This window comes from Alternaria ventricosa, assembly GCF_023758065.1.
Source record: "Alternaria ventricosa strain BMP 2768 chromosome Unknown scaffold_28, whole genome shotgun sequence".
NCBI lineage: Eukaryota > Fungi > Ascomycota > Dothideomycetes > Pleosporales > Pleosporaceae > Alternaria > Alternaria ventricosa.
In genome coordinates, this window is record NW_026055708.1 from 173,698 (window position 1) to 186,505 (window position 12,808).

The 12,808-nt window shown below is 55.2% G+C and overlaps 4 protein-coding genes across 4 annotated transcripts; 3 read left to right on the forward strand and 1 right to left on the reverse strand.

Moving 5' to 3' along the window:
- Window positions 1–772: 772 nt before the first annotated feature.
- On the forward strand, window positions 773–1,781 carry J4E93_010284 (uncharacterized protein; the record flags this gene model as incomplete). The annotated part of the gene is made up of 2 exons (XM_049348169.1): window positions 773–1,390; window positions 1,449–1,781. 2 exons carry the CDS (start codon window positions 773–775, stop codon window positions 1,779–1,781), a joined length of 951 nt encoding a protein of 316 aa, XP_049194703.1.
- A 91-nt stretch (window positions 1,782–1,872) lies between these two features.
- Window positions 1,873–5,503, forward strand: J4E93_010285 (uncharacterized protein; the record flags this gene model as incomplete). Its single annotated transcript, XM_049348170.1, has 3 exons — window positions 1,873–1,878; window positions 1,991–1,996; window positions 2,504–5,503. 3 exons carry the CDS (start codon window positions 1,873–1,875, stop codon window positions 5,501–5,503), a joined length of 3,012 nt encoding a protein of 1,003 aa, XP_049194704.1.
- A 1,049-nt stretch (window positions 5,504–6,552) lies between these two features.
- Window positions 6,553–8,781, reverse strand: J4E93_010286 (uncharacterized protein; the record flags this gene model as incomplete). Its single annotated transcript, XM_049348171.1, has 3 exons — window positions 6,553–7,980; window positions 8,038–8,173; window positions 8,255–8,781. The coding sequence occupies 3 exons, from the start codon at window positions 8,779–8,781 to the stop codon at window positions 6,553–6,555; spliced, it is 2,091 nt and encodes a 696-aa protein (XP_049194705.1).
- Window positions 8,782–9,478: 697 nt separating this feature from the next.
- J4E93_010287 (uncharacterized protein) lies at window positions 9,479–12,093 on the forward strand (the record flags this gene model as incomplete). The annotated part of the gene is made up of 2 exons (XM_049348172.1): window positions 9,479–11,836; window positions 11,926–12,093. 2 exons carry the CDS (start codon window positions 9,479–9,481, stop codon window positions 12,091–12,093), a joined length of 2,526 nt encoding a protein of 841 aa, XP_049194706.1.
- Between the last annotated feature and the right edge of the window lie 715 nt (window positions 12,094–12,808).

A 12,808-nucleotide genomic window follows, 5' to 3' on the forward strand; every position in this document is an offset into this window, starting at 1 on the left:
AATAACGGTATCCTCTTGACGAAATATCTGGTGCAACCTCAACTCAGCGCCCCAGCCACCATGCGGAGCCGAGCTTCTATCCTCGCGTACACTTTCAACACCTTCACTCTATGTATCGAGTGGCGGACGCGCTTTCAGCCCTGATTCAAGTCGCTCGATGCTCAAGCATCCCAGTAGAACCCGACCTTAGCCATTGGTAGATCAGCCTTGCGGAACACGATAGCTACTGCCTCAACACAAACGACATCGCACCGGCATTTTGCCAGCTGCCGCTCATACCAACCTACCCAGGTAGTCACTTGCACTTACGACGTCTTGTAAGCAAATACTTGCTCAAGTCCGACATCGAACTTCTGCATCCAGTCCAAACGACAAGATGTCGTTACCAGTAAGGTGCGTTACCATTCTTCACTACACCAGGTACCGTGCGGCGTCTTCACGACTTGTCTGCCAAGCGCGTGACTACCATTGTGCAATTGCTCAATACAACCTCCACATTCACTTCGCGCACCGACATTCTTCTTTTCACACGTGACTGTCGCTTGGCCCAATAGCCTATTGTTCGCCTGTATCCACTGTCCGACAATAGAAAGCTCAACGCGCATTGGCAGCCCATATGTCGTCTCTCTCAGCTTCAATTAACAACCATAGACCTTCGTCCGCCACCCGACTCACCTCTCCACACAACTACCAACCGACACCTCTTCCGCCCGCACCAAACTTAGAGCAAACCACCGCACCACCTCCAACAACACCAAACAAACGAGTCAAGATGCACCATTCGGACCCCGACTCCTCACCCCTCTCTTCTCCTCCCTCATCTCCATCTGAGCAGGTCTCACCCATCGCCTCAAGTCTGCCGAGCCAAGTCCCAGATCCTGCCATCTCAACAACAGAGAACGACTCGTCCATCATGCCATCGATCGAGTCTCCATCCCTACCTCAGCAGGCGCTGGCGCCTGCATCTACCACTATGCCGACATCTAACATGGGCGCTAAACGCGCATCCAAGCGGAGCCCGAAGAGGTCTCACGAAGAAGTTGATGATGACGACGAAGAGCCCGCCTTCGGTACACCGCCTCCCAAACGCGCAGCCAGGAGTACAAGCTCAGCAACAAAAGCCAAGACTACGAAAAAGAAGACGCCTGCTCCAAAGAAGCCCGCGGCCAAAAAGCCGGCCCCGAAGAAAGCAGCAGCCAAGAAACCCGCTCCTGCAGCAGCACCCAGCTCACGTCCCTCGCGCAACCGCAAAGCACCAGAGCGATTCGAGGAGTTTGAGGAAAAGCCCACTCCCAAAGCTGCCCCGACCAAAAAGGGACCAAGCAAAGTTTTCGATCCCGTCTACATAACGACCAACTCCTCCAGCCGCCTAGTCAAAGCCGACATATACGTAAGTCTTCGTCGCAATCCACTCACCACCCACACGTCAAAGAGCTCACACATCGCAGCACATGCTTCTTGAAGGACCAGCCTGGACCAACCTCAGCGCAGAGCAGCAAACTACACTCATCTCCATGCTTCCCGAGAACACTACGCACCAAGCTCTCCTCGCTAAGATCAGCGCCGGCAACACAGAAGACACACGGCCTTCAGCCTTCACGCTGGCGAACAATTGTTTCCGCACCGATGTTGCCAAATTCCAGGAAGATCTCAAGAACGGTCATTTGGCCAAGACGTGGCAGGCGGCTGCTGAGCAGGCTGTGATTGAACGTGCGGCGGGGGAGTATGACGAGTGGAAGGCGGCGGAGGCGGAGTCGTGGTGGGGGCAGAAGAGCAAGTGAGGTCTTTGATGGCAAGTGTTGAGCTTATAATGATGGCTCAAACGGAAGTTCTGGTGCCCGCGCCTCGTTCGGCGTCAAACAGGGCTCTGGAATGCGAGTTTGGGGGAACTTGGTGGGCGACCCCAAGGTTCCGTTGCAACATCTAGTACGTATCTTCCCCCTAGATATCATTTCTGCAAAAGGCACATGTAAAAGCAACATCTTTCCAGTACTCCGTGTGTCTTCTCGAATCCCGCTATCACTGTCTCCTTATCTCTTTGTTCCTTTGTTTGGCTCCCGATCGCATCAGTGAAAGACCAAAACTTCCAACAACGTGACTTTTCCGTTACGTCAGCGCACACTATTGCGACTTAGCGAGTGTAAACAAGAGTTTTTCTGTTTCCTTGCATTCATTGAGTCGCGACTCTGCTACCCCTCTACCTTGTATATTCTCAGCCCACTGCGACGACACCACGACGACACTACGACGCGCACTCCCGCATCCGTCAGCAATTGCAGTAGCAGCGAAGACGCTGAGGCTCAGATACACAGCCCAAAGGTACTACACCGCAACCAAACAAGCGAACACTTGCGCGACAAGGTCTCTACAGCAGCCACGCTATCAGCGTCAGTCCAACCCCCGCCTCATCATTCCACCCGCACGATCACTAACATACCCTTCAGCGCTGTGACAAGTAGCGAAGACGCTTCCGTCTACTACCCCTTTGAACACTGCGCCAGAGACATCCGATCTCCTGCAAGGTGTCAGTACCAACTTCGCGACCGTCGCCAGGACCGCCGCCGCCACCGCTGCAGTGACCGCGACAAACACCACGAAGAAGACCACAAACACAAGATCAACAGTCACCGCTTCCGTCACCTCCAACAACACAGCCGCAAAGATGGACGCTATCGTCTCACCAACTCTGTTCAGGATCGTAAGCGCCGGCTATACTATCATGAACAAGGCCAACTCCGCTCTCGAATATCGCGCCCTTGAATACGCATTGTACTCCTTCATGACTGTTCGGGGCACTGTAAGTGTGATGAGGATCTGGAAAGGCGCAGGGACTCCACCAGGAGTCGACCGGTCCACATGGAAGGCTATCACTTGGCGCGTTCTTAACTGGCTTCATATCATGCTCAAGACTAATGTTGGTCTACGGAAAGAGCTGGAAGTTGCGAAGAAGCAGCAGAAGGAGTATGAGACGAAGGAGAAAGCGAGGTCTGATCGAGCGCGTCGAACTACACAGGTCGACGAGATTCCAGACTTTGCGACACCTGTGCGCGAAGAGCCTACACAGACACCAGAAGTCGTCCGTAAACTACAAGAGGCACTCAAGGACACGACCGAGCGCTTGAAACGCAGCAATGCGCTGGTCAAAGAGCTTCAGCAGTCTGCGAGCAAGCCTGCGCACCCGAGTAGGATGTCCACCTCGTCTCACAACTCATCAACCCCAAAGCGAGATGCACTGGAGGATATGGGTCATCAGCTTCGGGCGGCGCGGCAAGAGGCTGTGGACGCCAAGATGGAAGCTGCTTCCAAGGACGAGCAGCTGCTGCTGGTGCGAGAAGAGGCCGATGGCGCTAAAGCCAAAGTCGCTTCGCTACTGGCTTCTCATGGTCAAGAGCCTCAGGCAGTACCGGAAGAGATTGAGGCGGTTGAGGCTAAAGTCGCTTCCCTGAAGGCCGAGCTGGAAGCTGCGCGACAAGAAACGCAGACGGCTAACGTGGAACTCCTCTCAGTCAAAGAGCAATTGGGTTGCGCGAACAACGCTATCAAGGTCGCTGGATCTGGCTTGGCCCAAGTGCGAGAACTCGTCGGAAAAGTCCAAGAAGAGAAGGAAGAGGCAGAGGCCAACGCAGCTTCTCTAACCATGCAGTTGCAAGCGTCCCGAGAAGAAGAAGAGAAGGGCAGGGCCGATGCAGCTTCGATGGAGAGAGACTTCCATGAGGTGCGATTACGGCATAGCCAGGAAGTCACCACGCTCAAAGAGCAGGTCAAAGAGTGGGAAGGCATTGCTGCGGAGGCGAAGCAGATCAACGATAATGTGCAGACCGCTCTTAACGACGAGAATGAGGAGCTCAAAGAGCAGCTCAAGAAGGAGACTGCTCGTCGCGAGACACTGGAGATGCAAGTGAAGAAGCTGAAGTCGCAGACCGACGGTGCGAAAGCCACAGAGATGGCTGTCACCGCGGCGAAGTCGTTCACTCCATCTGGGACGCAGAAGCCACCGAGCGCGATCCCTTCCAACCATCCTATCGATGACCAGCCACGTCTTGTCTCCGTCGCCAGACTCACAAGCCCATCTACACCCCTGCCCACTACATCCGCCCCTCCAGCCACTCCCGATACAACCTCGACGCCAAAGTCGCACGAAGATCTCACCAAAGACTGGAACACTAGGACGATCACACTCCCAGCATACATCGAAGGCTTGGATGCGTTGAAGCGGAAGTCTGATGATGAGGGCGAGACACCCAGACCGATCAAGCAGCTTCGGCTTAGCGGCGAGACTGCAGATGTTCCGATCGGGAATTTACTGACGCCTGGCGGTGGACCAGCTTTCAAGTTTGCCGTACAAGAACCAGGCGGAGAAGAACAGGGAGAAGATGATGATGATGATGCTGCGTCTGACATCCAAGACTTCTGGAGTTCTTTCGAAGGCGACGCAGACAACTCAGGCACTTTCACATACGGCTTGGGCGACGAAGTTGGCACGGAGGCAGCAGCGCTTCCCGAGCAAGACGCAGCAAAGGGCGAGACCAACACTCAAGGCGATACTCTCATCATTGACGGTGATACCATCATCGATGAAAGCGATCACAGCAACGACGACCTCTATGCCATGCCTTCGCCGAGTCCGAATAAGCAGCCGCCTCAGGCTACCACCGATATCCCCGATATTGACATCCCCGATGTCGATATTCCCGCCATCGAGCTGACTCCAGCTACGAAGCGCAAGATCAACGATGACAACGACGAAGGTTCACCCAAGCCATCTCAGATTCCAAGGACTAAGGAGGACCTTGGTGATGAGCAGACTCTGGCTTTGGAGAACATGACTCCAATTGCCGTTACTCGCAAGCCCGCGATCATTTTGACGCCTGCTACGAAGCGGCTCTTGACAGAAGATGACGCTGAGGAGCCGCCTCGTTCATCTCAGATGCCACCTAGATTGTTGCAGCGACCGCCTAGGTCATCAAAGACGCCGAGGACCAAGCTAGACCTTGGTGATCAACAGACTCCGACGCTGGACGAGATGGTGACGGAGAACGTTGTTGATGCGCCTCGTGAAGGAAATGAGACGACTGAAGTCCGCGATACAGCCCCATCTTCCACTGAGAACAGGCACATCCTCCCAGAAACACAACCTACAACCGAGGAGCCAGCAAACCCAAACAATGACACCACAACAGCCAACACCTCCGCGACGAACGCAACCAGCACCGCTCGTCTTGCGCCCCCAGCTCCATCCCAGGTACCCAACAACAGGAGCAGGACCACGCGCAATGCCGGGAAGCCCGTAGGGTCTTTAAACGAGAATGTGTTGAGTAAGATGGCGGCGTCGCCGATGAAAGAGAAAGAGACAGATGATGAGGGTGCGAAGGGACGTGGCAAGTCGCCGGCGAAGACCAGGGCAAAGTCGCCAGCGAAGACAGCAGCGAAGGCACCGGCAAAGGCACCGGACAGATCGCGAGCGAGCAGGAGCCCGTCCAAGCCGAAAGATGATAGATCTTAGCTTCAGGCAAGGTCGATATTGCGAAGAGGCAACTAGATCCCGAGACTGCACTCGCGAGGCTCGTGTATATGACACGAGGATACGAAGCGATGCGGTCTCCTTCCCACCCAGAAAAGGACGTTCACAAGACAACTAGCGGGACAGTGCCAATAGGGTATCTCCCAGCAAGAAAGAGCAGGAGACTATGCCAATCAGTGCGACACCGTTAATCTGGGTGTTGGCATTGATGGCGAGGTATAGGACGGATTTGGTGCGATAGGCACGATGCTTTGGAGTTTGCGATGGTGTTGATGGAGCAACAAGTGTTGAGCACGGCGTAGGTTGGAAAAGAGAAGAATGTCGTCGGACAAACAAAGAGATGTATATATATATGTGTGTCTGAGAGGCGAGATGCTGTGATGATTATAAAGAAGAAAACGCATGTGGAAGGGGGGGAGAGGGAGTGCCGCCATCTCCACAGAGAGATGCGCAAGGAGAAGTAAGGAAAGGTTAAGAGAGAGAGGACGAGGTGGAGTGTTGCTGTTTTCAGAAGAACAAGCATGAAAGGTATGAAAAGCAGAGTGCCATCTCTCGTTGGAGATGAGCGTGAGGTTATCGAGAAGAGAAGAAGGTGTCGCAATCTCTAAAAAGGGCTGTGCGCAAAGACGTGAGATGCTGTTATCTCTAAAAGAGACGCGCACAGGGTTGGTAAAGAAAAGAGGACAAATGGAGTGCAACGAGAGTGTTCGAGATGTGGGAAGATGGGCAGAGAAGGGTGACGACTCAGCAGATTGGAGGGCGCACTGCTTGGCGTCTGGGGTAGTCATCACGAGGGTAGGCTTGCAGCAAAGTGCGGTATACCGTCTGCGTTATTCTTTCCCTTAACTCCGGTAGTAAATCAATGCATGTGCATCATCTCGTTTCATAGTTCTAATTCATGTAGACATGGTCATTCATTCCTAGTGACTTATCATTGGTATCTCTCGTCGCAAGACTACATGACTGCCAAGAACCACCTTTAGTATCCGAGTGACCGTCACTGTGCGCTAATCACTACCACAACTTCCTGCCTACCAGTGGTAGTCCACCTTGGGAACAGCCTCTGGCCGAGACGCACCCCTGGGCGAGCCTGAACGACCGCGACCGCGACTACTTCCCTGCGACTGACCGTGTGCCCGTCCACGAGAAGCTCCCTGTCTAGCACCATCGCGGTATCCGCTCGAAGCTTGATATCCACGACCACGACCTGTGTCCATACCGAAATCTGAATAACCGTCATACTGAGGAATAGCCTTCGTCATGGGCTGTACTGGCTTTGGCGCGAGAACAGACGCAAGAGGTACGGGTACGCCACCGTCTCCAGTCGCTTCATGATCGCTCCAGCCCTCGGCATCATCCTTCACCCTCTGCTCAGCATCCTCAAGAGCAGCCTGGAGTTTCGCATTCATGTCATTCTCTCGCAGATCGTCTAATTCCGGGGAACTGCGAAGAGTGGCCTCTTTCACGCAGATGGCCAGCATAGCCCACACGGTGTATACAGCGTCGTTGCCCGCGTTATGAAGAAACCACGCAGGGACATCGAAGGCGTTCATGATCCGGCCTAAGCTGGTGGGTTGCTGCTCCCGACGCCAGACTTTGTACATGGTCGCGGTGTCCATCGCCTCGAGGATGTTCTCTACCTTCATCGGATCGTATCCAAGTTGTTGAAGGTAGCGAACGTCGCCCAGAGTATCATGACCGAGGAAGACGATGTTGCGCTTCTCAGTGGGATCAAAGTGGCTGAGGAAGTCATCGCCGTTTTCGGCGGCAAAAGGGGCATGGAAACAGGCCGCGACATGACTCGCAGCTTCTTTGAGTGATATAAAGGTCGAGTGACCGAATTTGAAGCTGTCGGGATGTCCAGCAACGAACTCGGAATTGACCAGGTGGCGATGTTCCTTGATGCGAAAGTGACGCGCACGAATCTTCTCTCTCCAGGCCTCGCCGTCCTTGCCAGGCGGGACACCAACCAGCTCGCGTGTATCCAAGGTGGCGACACCGACTTCAGTGATCTTGTGATGGGCCCTCTCGTACGACTCAACATCAACACAGACGAAGACGACAGACTGATCGAAAGAGAATGGAGCTGGCTGGGATGGATCGACTGCCGGAGACAAGGTGGACGATGATGGATTCTGAATGGAATCGCGCAGACCAAGATACCTGGACGCGCGTTTGAACTGGTCGGTCATAGACTTGTTCTTGCCCAGTCGCTCTTGCTGCTTCTTTGCTTTGTTCGCCTTGTTCTTCGCCTTCTGTGCTTCAGCCAGGTTCTCCATCAGTTGCTTGAAGCCCTCCAGAGTGGGTTGCTCAAGCGGTGGGTGTGAAGATTCGCCTGCCGCGCGGAAGTGCTCGTTGGGGGCGTTCTCGGCCATACTATCAACGTCTTCGCGCGAGTGCGAGCGTCCAAGGTATCGAGGCAAGCAGCGGGGGTGATCAGGGAATTGCACGAGTAGGCCCTGGAGATGACGGTTAGTCTAAAACTTCAGGCAGTACGTATGAGCGGGCAGTGTTACCTCCTCACGCTGCTGGTCGCTGATCCTCAAAGAGAGATTGAGGTGCTTGTTGATCTCACCAAGCAAGGCTAGAACTTGGCTCTCACGAACGAGTACGAAGGGCTTGGAGGTCTCTTCAATATCCCAGATGTAGTACCTGGTGAGGTTAGCAAGTGAGTGGTGAGAGTTGTCGCGATGCGGCCATATTCTTCAGAGTTATCATGTGAGGTGAACTTACAGGTCCCACTCTCGCTGCCAAAACTTTCCTTGATCGAAGAAGGCAGATGCAATGTTTTGCATATGACTCTTGTCGCAGTACTTGTAAGGGTACTTGGACAGTGCCTGGATAGGAGTGAAGTGATGGCGAGGTGAGGCTAGGTCGCCACGTTGCAGATCGGTAGCCGGAACACCAGCGGCATCAGTTCGAGGAGCTGGGGCTGAGGCGGTGGATAGGCGCATCGAGTCCAGGTTTGGGTTGAAGGAGCTATCGGCGTCTTTGACCCAGACGTATCGGCGCTCGGTGTTCTCGACGGCAGGCGGTGTCTTTATGGACGTATCGATCTTACTGGTTGAGTTTTGTTTGCTAGCAGGCGCATTCGGCGGTGCGTTCTCGAGCGATACACCGCCAGTGGAGTCGTCGTAGCTGGCATGGTCAGGTTTGGGTTCTGGGTTGGGCTCAGGTTGTGGAGACACGGGGCGGTCAGGGAGAGCATCAAGGTCTGTTTGGACGAACCTCCGAAGACGCTGTAGCTGTGCCGAAGACATGGTGGATTTTTGACGAATGGAACTGGTGGGAATTGTTTGCGATAGAAAGCGCGAAGATATATGCGGGGATCGCGCTTGGACAGACGGATGAGGGAGGAGCAAACGACAGGCGCAGTGAGCGAGAGCCTCACCCAGACATCTGAGAGAACTGGAAAGAGAGGTTGACTTGATCTGATAGTGGTCTTTACAAAGGAGATGTATCAATTGAAGGCGCACGGTATAGATTTGAGAAGACGTGTGTTTGAAGGTGCATGGTCACGAAAGGTGCACCTTATGCCACCTAGATGTCGTGGAATCACATACCGACTCAGGTAGGTGCAGATGCAAAGCCTTTCCAGGCGTAAGGTCAGCGTGACACATTTTCTTGCCAGTAAGGTGACGCACGAGAGTGAAGGACGATACAGTTGCTAGGCACAAATTGGGTGTTGCGGGGCGAGCCGGCAGCTGGGCAAACTCGCAAGCGCATGGGCGTTCCTGAGAGATCGACAAGAGGCGCGCCCAAAGCGGCTAGCACGAACTCCCTCCGCGAACCTCAGTGCGACGAGCTCCCATCAGCCGCCCTATCTTGTCAGCGCATATCGCAACTCGCGCCCTCACAATCGCGCTGATTCTCCTCAATACTCTAGTTGACGCGTGGCTGGAGAGTCTGACGCGTGCGTCGCAACCCTCCATCTACTCTGCCTCCCCGCGATGCGCCATGTCTGAAGCCGACGATGCGCCAGAAATGGCCCAACCCGCCCCGAACCCGGACGCCCAGACGACGGTCAACGACTTCCTCGACTACACCGAATTCTTCCCGTCGGATCTGGTGCGCTCGCTGACGCTGATCGCCGACCTCGATTCCACCTACTCGGACGCCGTCCAGCAGGTGCACGAGCTGACGGTCCAGTATGGCAAGCTGCCCGCCCTCCCCGAGCAAGAGCGCCCCGACCCGGTATTACTACGCAAGAACATCGCCCAGCATCTTCAAAAGGCCATCAATCAGCGAGAGTTTGCCTACACAGAAGCGTCGCGGCTGTATGAGGTCACTGTCCGCCACTGCCAGCGCTCATCAGTCATCAAGCGGAAACTCCAAGCCCAGCCACAGCCGCCCTCACGCGACCCGACGCCCCCGCCAGTCTCTCCCAGCGCCCACCGACCCGTAAACCGCGACTACATACGCCCCGCCCACCTGCGCCTCACCTTCGATGGCGGCCGACATGGCGCCAACACCTCGCGACCCCGAGACAGGCACAGGAAGACCGCCGTCCCTCTGCCACGGGGACGTGGGCGCCGCGGTGCAACATACTCGTCAGACTCAGATGGCGGTTCAGGCATCGACGTGGCATCACCCAGGAAGCGCAAGGACAACCGGGACAGACATTCAAGGGCAACTGGGGGCAGGTCGCGCGCTGCTGGCGTACTCGGTACCAACGTGCACAGCTCCATCGCCGGCATATCCACCAGCAATGCGCTCGCACAATTGGCCCCACCACCAGCCGATGCGAAGCCTGGTAGCAAATGGGCACCCTGGAAGAAGTTGACCGAATACGAAATGGCCGTCCTGCGCAAGCAGATGAAGAAGAACGCTGTATGGACTCCTAGTCAGACCATGATGATTCGCGAGCTTGAGAAGAAGCATCGTACAGAGGCCGATTACGAGAGGGAGAAGGCTCGCTGCGAGGCGACAGGCGAGCACTTCCTGGACGAGGAGCCCGAGACTTTGCAACAGATCATGACAGCCTCCGGTCTGGGGCTATTGGCACCGCATGGCCCGCAGGCAGCAAATCCACCCCCGCCAATCGAGTCTGTCGAGGAAGATTCCAGGGAAGAATCCGGTCCAGTCAGCATCCGCCTCAAGCCTGTCGCGGCAAAAGAAGGCAGGAAGCTCGACCGCATGTCACAGCGCCAAAAGGCTATGCACGACGCCCAGGAGCTCATTGGCGCTTCTGAGAAGGTAAAAGAAGCTGCTAAGGAGCTTACGGAGCTCAACTTCAGCTCTAGTGTTGCAACTGCGAATCAGAAGAAGAAAACTCCGCTCAGACTATCGAACAAGCGGAAGCGCGATGCATCCCCTCCACCCACCACCGACGGCGCCATCGAGACCACCAGAGAAGCTTCGGTAGCAACACAAGACAGCGCGTCCAGGCCGCCAGAACCCAAGCGCCCACGTCTGCAGCTCATTGCTCCCGCACCAAGCTCGGTCGCCTCCCCGATACCGACCCCCAACTCGACCGTGTCCACCCCTCGCGATCGGACGGCCTCTGTTGTGCCCTCTCCAAGAGTAAGCACACCGGTACCAGTTCCAGAGCCTGCAAAGCCATCGACGAATGGGAATACCGTCCAAGTGCCGCTTGCGCCAGCAGGTCCAAGCACACCGAAAGTCAACAAGGCCGTCTCGAAAGAGGCAAGTCCTGAGCTCACACCCATCACAACGTCGCCAGTACCGCCAGAGGAGTCACCTGCTGTGGCACAGGCTCCACAATCACCAGTACCTGTTAAAGCCCCAACTCCTCCAGCTTCAATCTCAGTCTCAGCACCAACAGCAGCTTCGACCAGGCCTAAACGCGAATCCGTTGCTCCGAAAGCTCCCACTCCGCCCGTGGCCACTCTCCCGCCGACCAAGTCCTCAAAGACACCTACACCCGTACCTGAGCCCCGCCCAGAGACACCTGCAGCACCGACCCTACGTCCTCGCTCTGCACGCGGCCACGTCCCCACACCCAAGGCGCAAAGCGAAGAGCCCAAGCCCAACGAAGAAGGTAGGATAACTCGCGAAACCCGTCGTCATAGTGTCTTTAGCCAACCCGCAACCACGCTCACAGTACCTGCACCCCCACCCCCACCCACCCGCACTAGTAGCCGCCGGAAGCCGCCTCCAAAGGGTGAAGTCACGAATGCAGAAGACGGCCAAAAGACAGTGACAAACGTCAAACGCGCCCAAGGCAGCAAGAACAAGCGGAAGAAAAAGGCAGAAGAAGAGGCGGAGCAGGCCGACGACATCGATCCCAACGAGCCCCGATATTGTATCTGCGACGACGTTAGTTACGGGCAGATGATATCGTGTGATAATAACGTAAGCCTCTCCCCTTATCCCACAACACTCTTCCCCAAAACCCCCTCCCTCTTGTTATTTTCGAAACTAACAAACATCCCTCCCCACAGTGCGATAAAGAGTGGTTCCATCTCCCCTGCATGGACATGACCGAAGACGACATCCCTTCCCGCCGCGCCAAATGGTACTGTCCAGACTGTCGCGTTACACTGGGCACAGATGCTTATGGAAACCCGTTGGTGCCGCCTCCGCTGCCGGGTCGCCGCGGTAATCGGTAGGTCACGCCCCTTTTCTGTCCAAGGCCCCGTGTCGTAAGATGTTAATGTTTGTTTGAGGGGATGGAGTACTTAGTAAGGTTAATAGGTCGTCGGCTTGAGTTGAGCGGAAGGAAGGATATCGGTGTCCACACGATGGGTCTTGGGGTTGGTGGGTGGTGGCGTTTGGGATGGGGGTGGGATGGGAGTATGGATTGGTATGGTATGGATTGGTATGATATTCTTCACCCCCAAGGGAGGGCGAAGGTGTATCAAACATAGGGCTTATGGGTTAAGCTGGTATTCCTCTATTTACTGGCATGGTGTCTGGAGTTGACAGCGTATTTTGTCTACGGACAGCTGTCTCTTGGGTATGAATATACCCAGCTAGTTTATCGTGTCACCATGCATCTTTGGAATCGAAAGGGCCTTTGTGTGCCCGTTGTTTCTTGTTGATGAGGAGTGCGTGTGAAAGCAGGGGGTTGATAGGTTTTTGTGTGTTGTGTTTGCTCTGCGGCTTTCTAGAATGGACTTCTGGGGTTTCCTGACATCTGGAGTACTGCGCACGGATGGCACGCTAGAGTGCCCAACACGTGCCCAAGTGATGATGACGCAAATGTTGACACGGAAGGAACCCTCAACCCATCACGATCCTTGAAACACACCTGGGCTCAACCTCCAGCTTCTGATCCACTCGGTGATACTGCAGGAACTGCGTGCGGCGACCAGACGTTTGTTC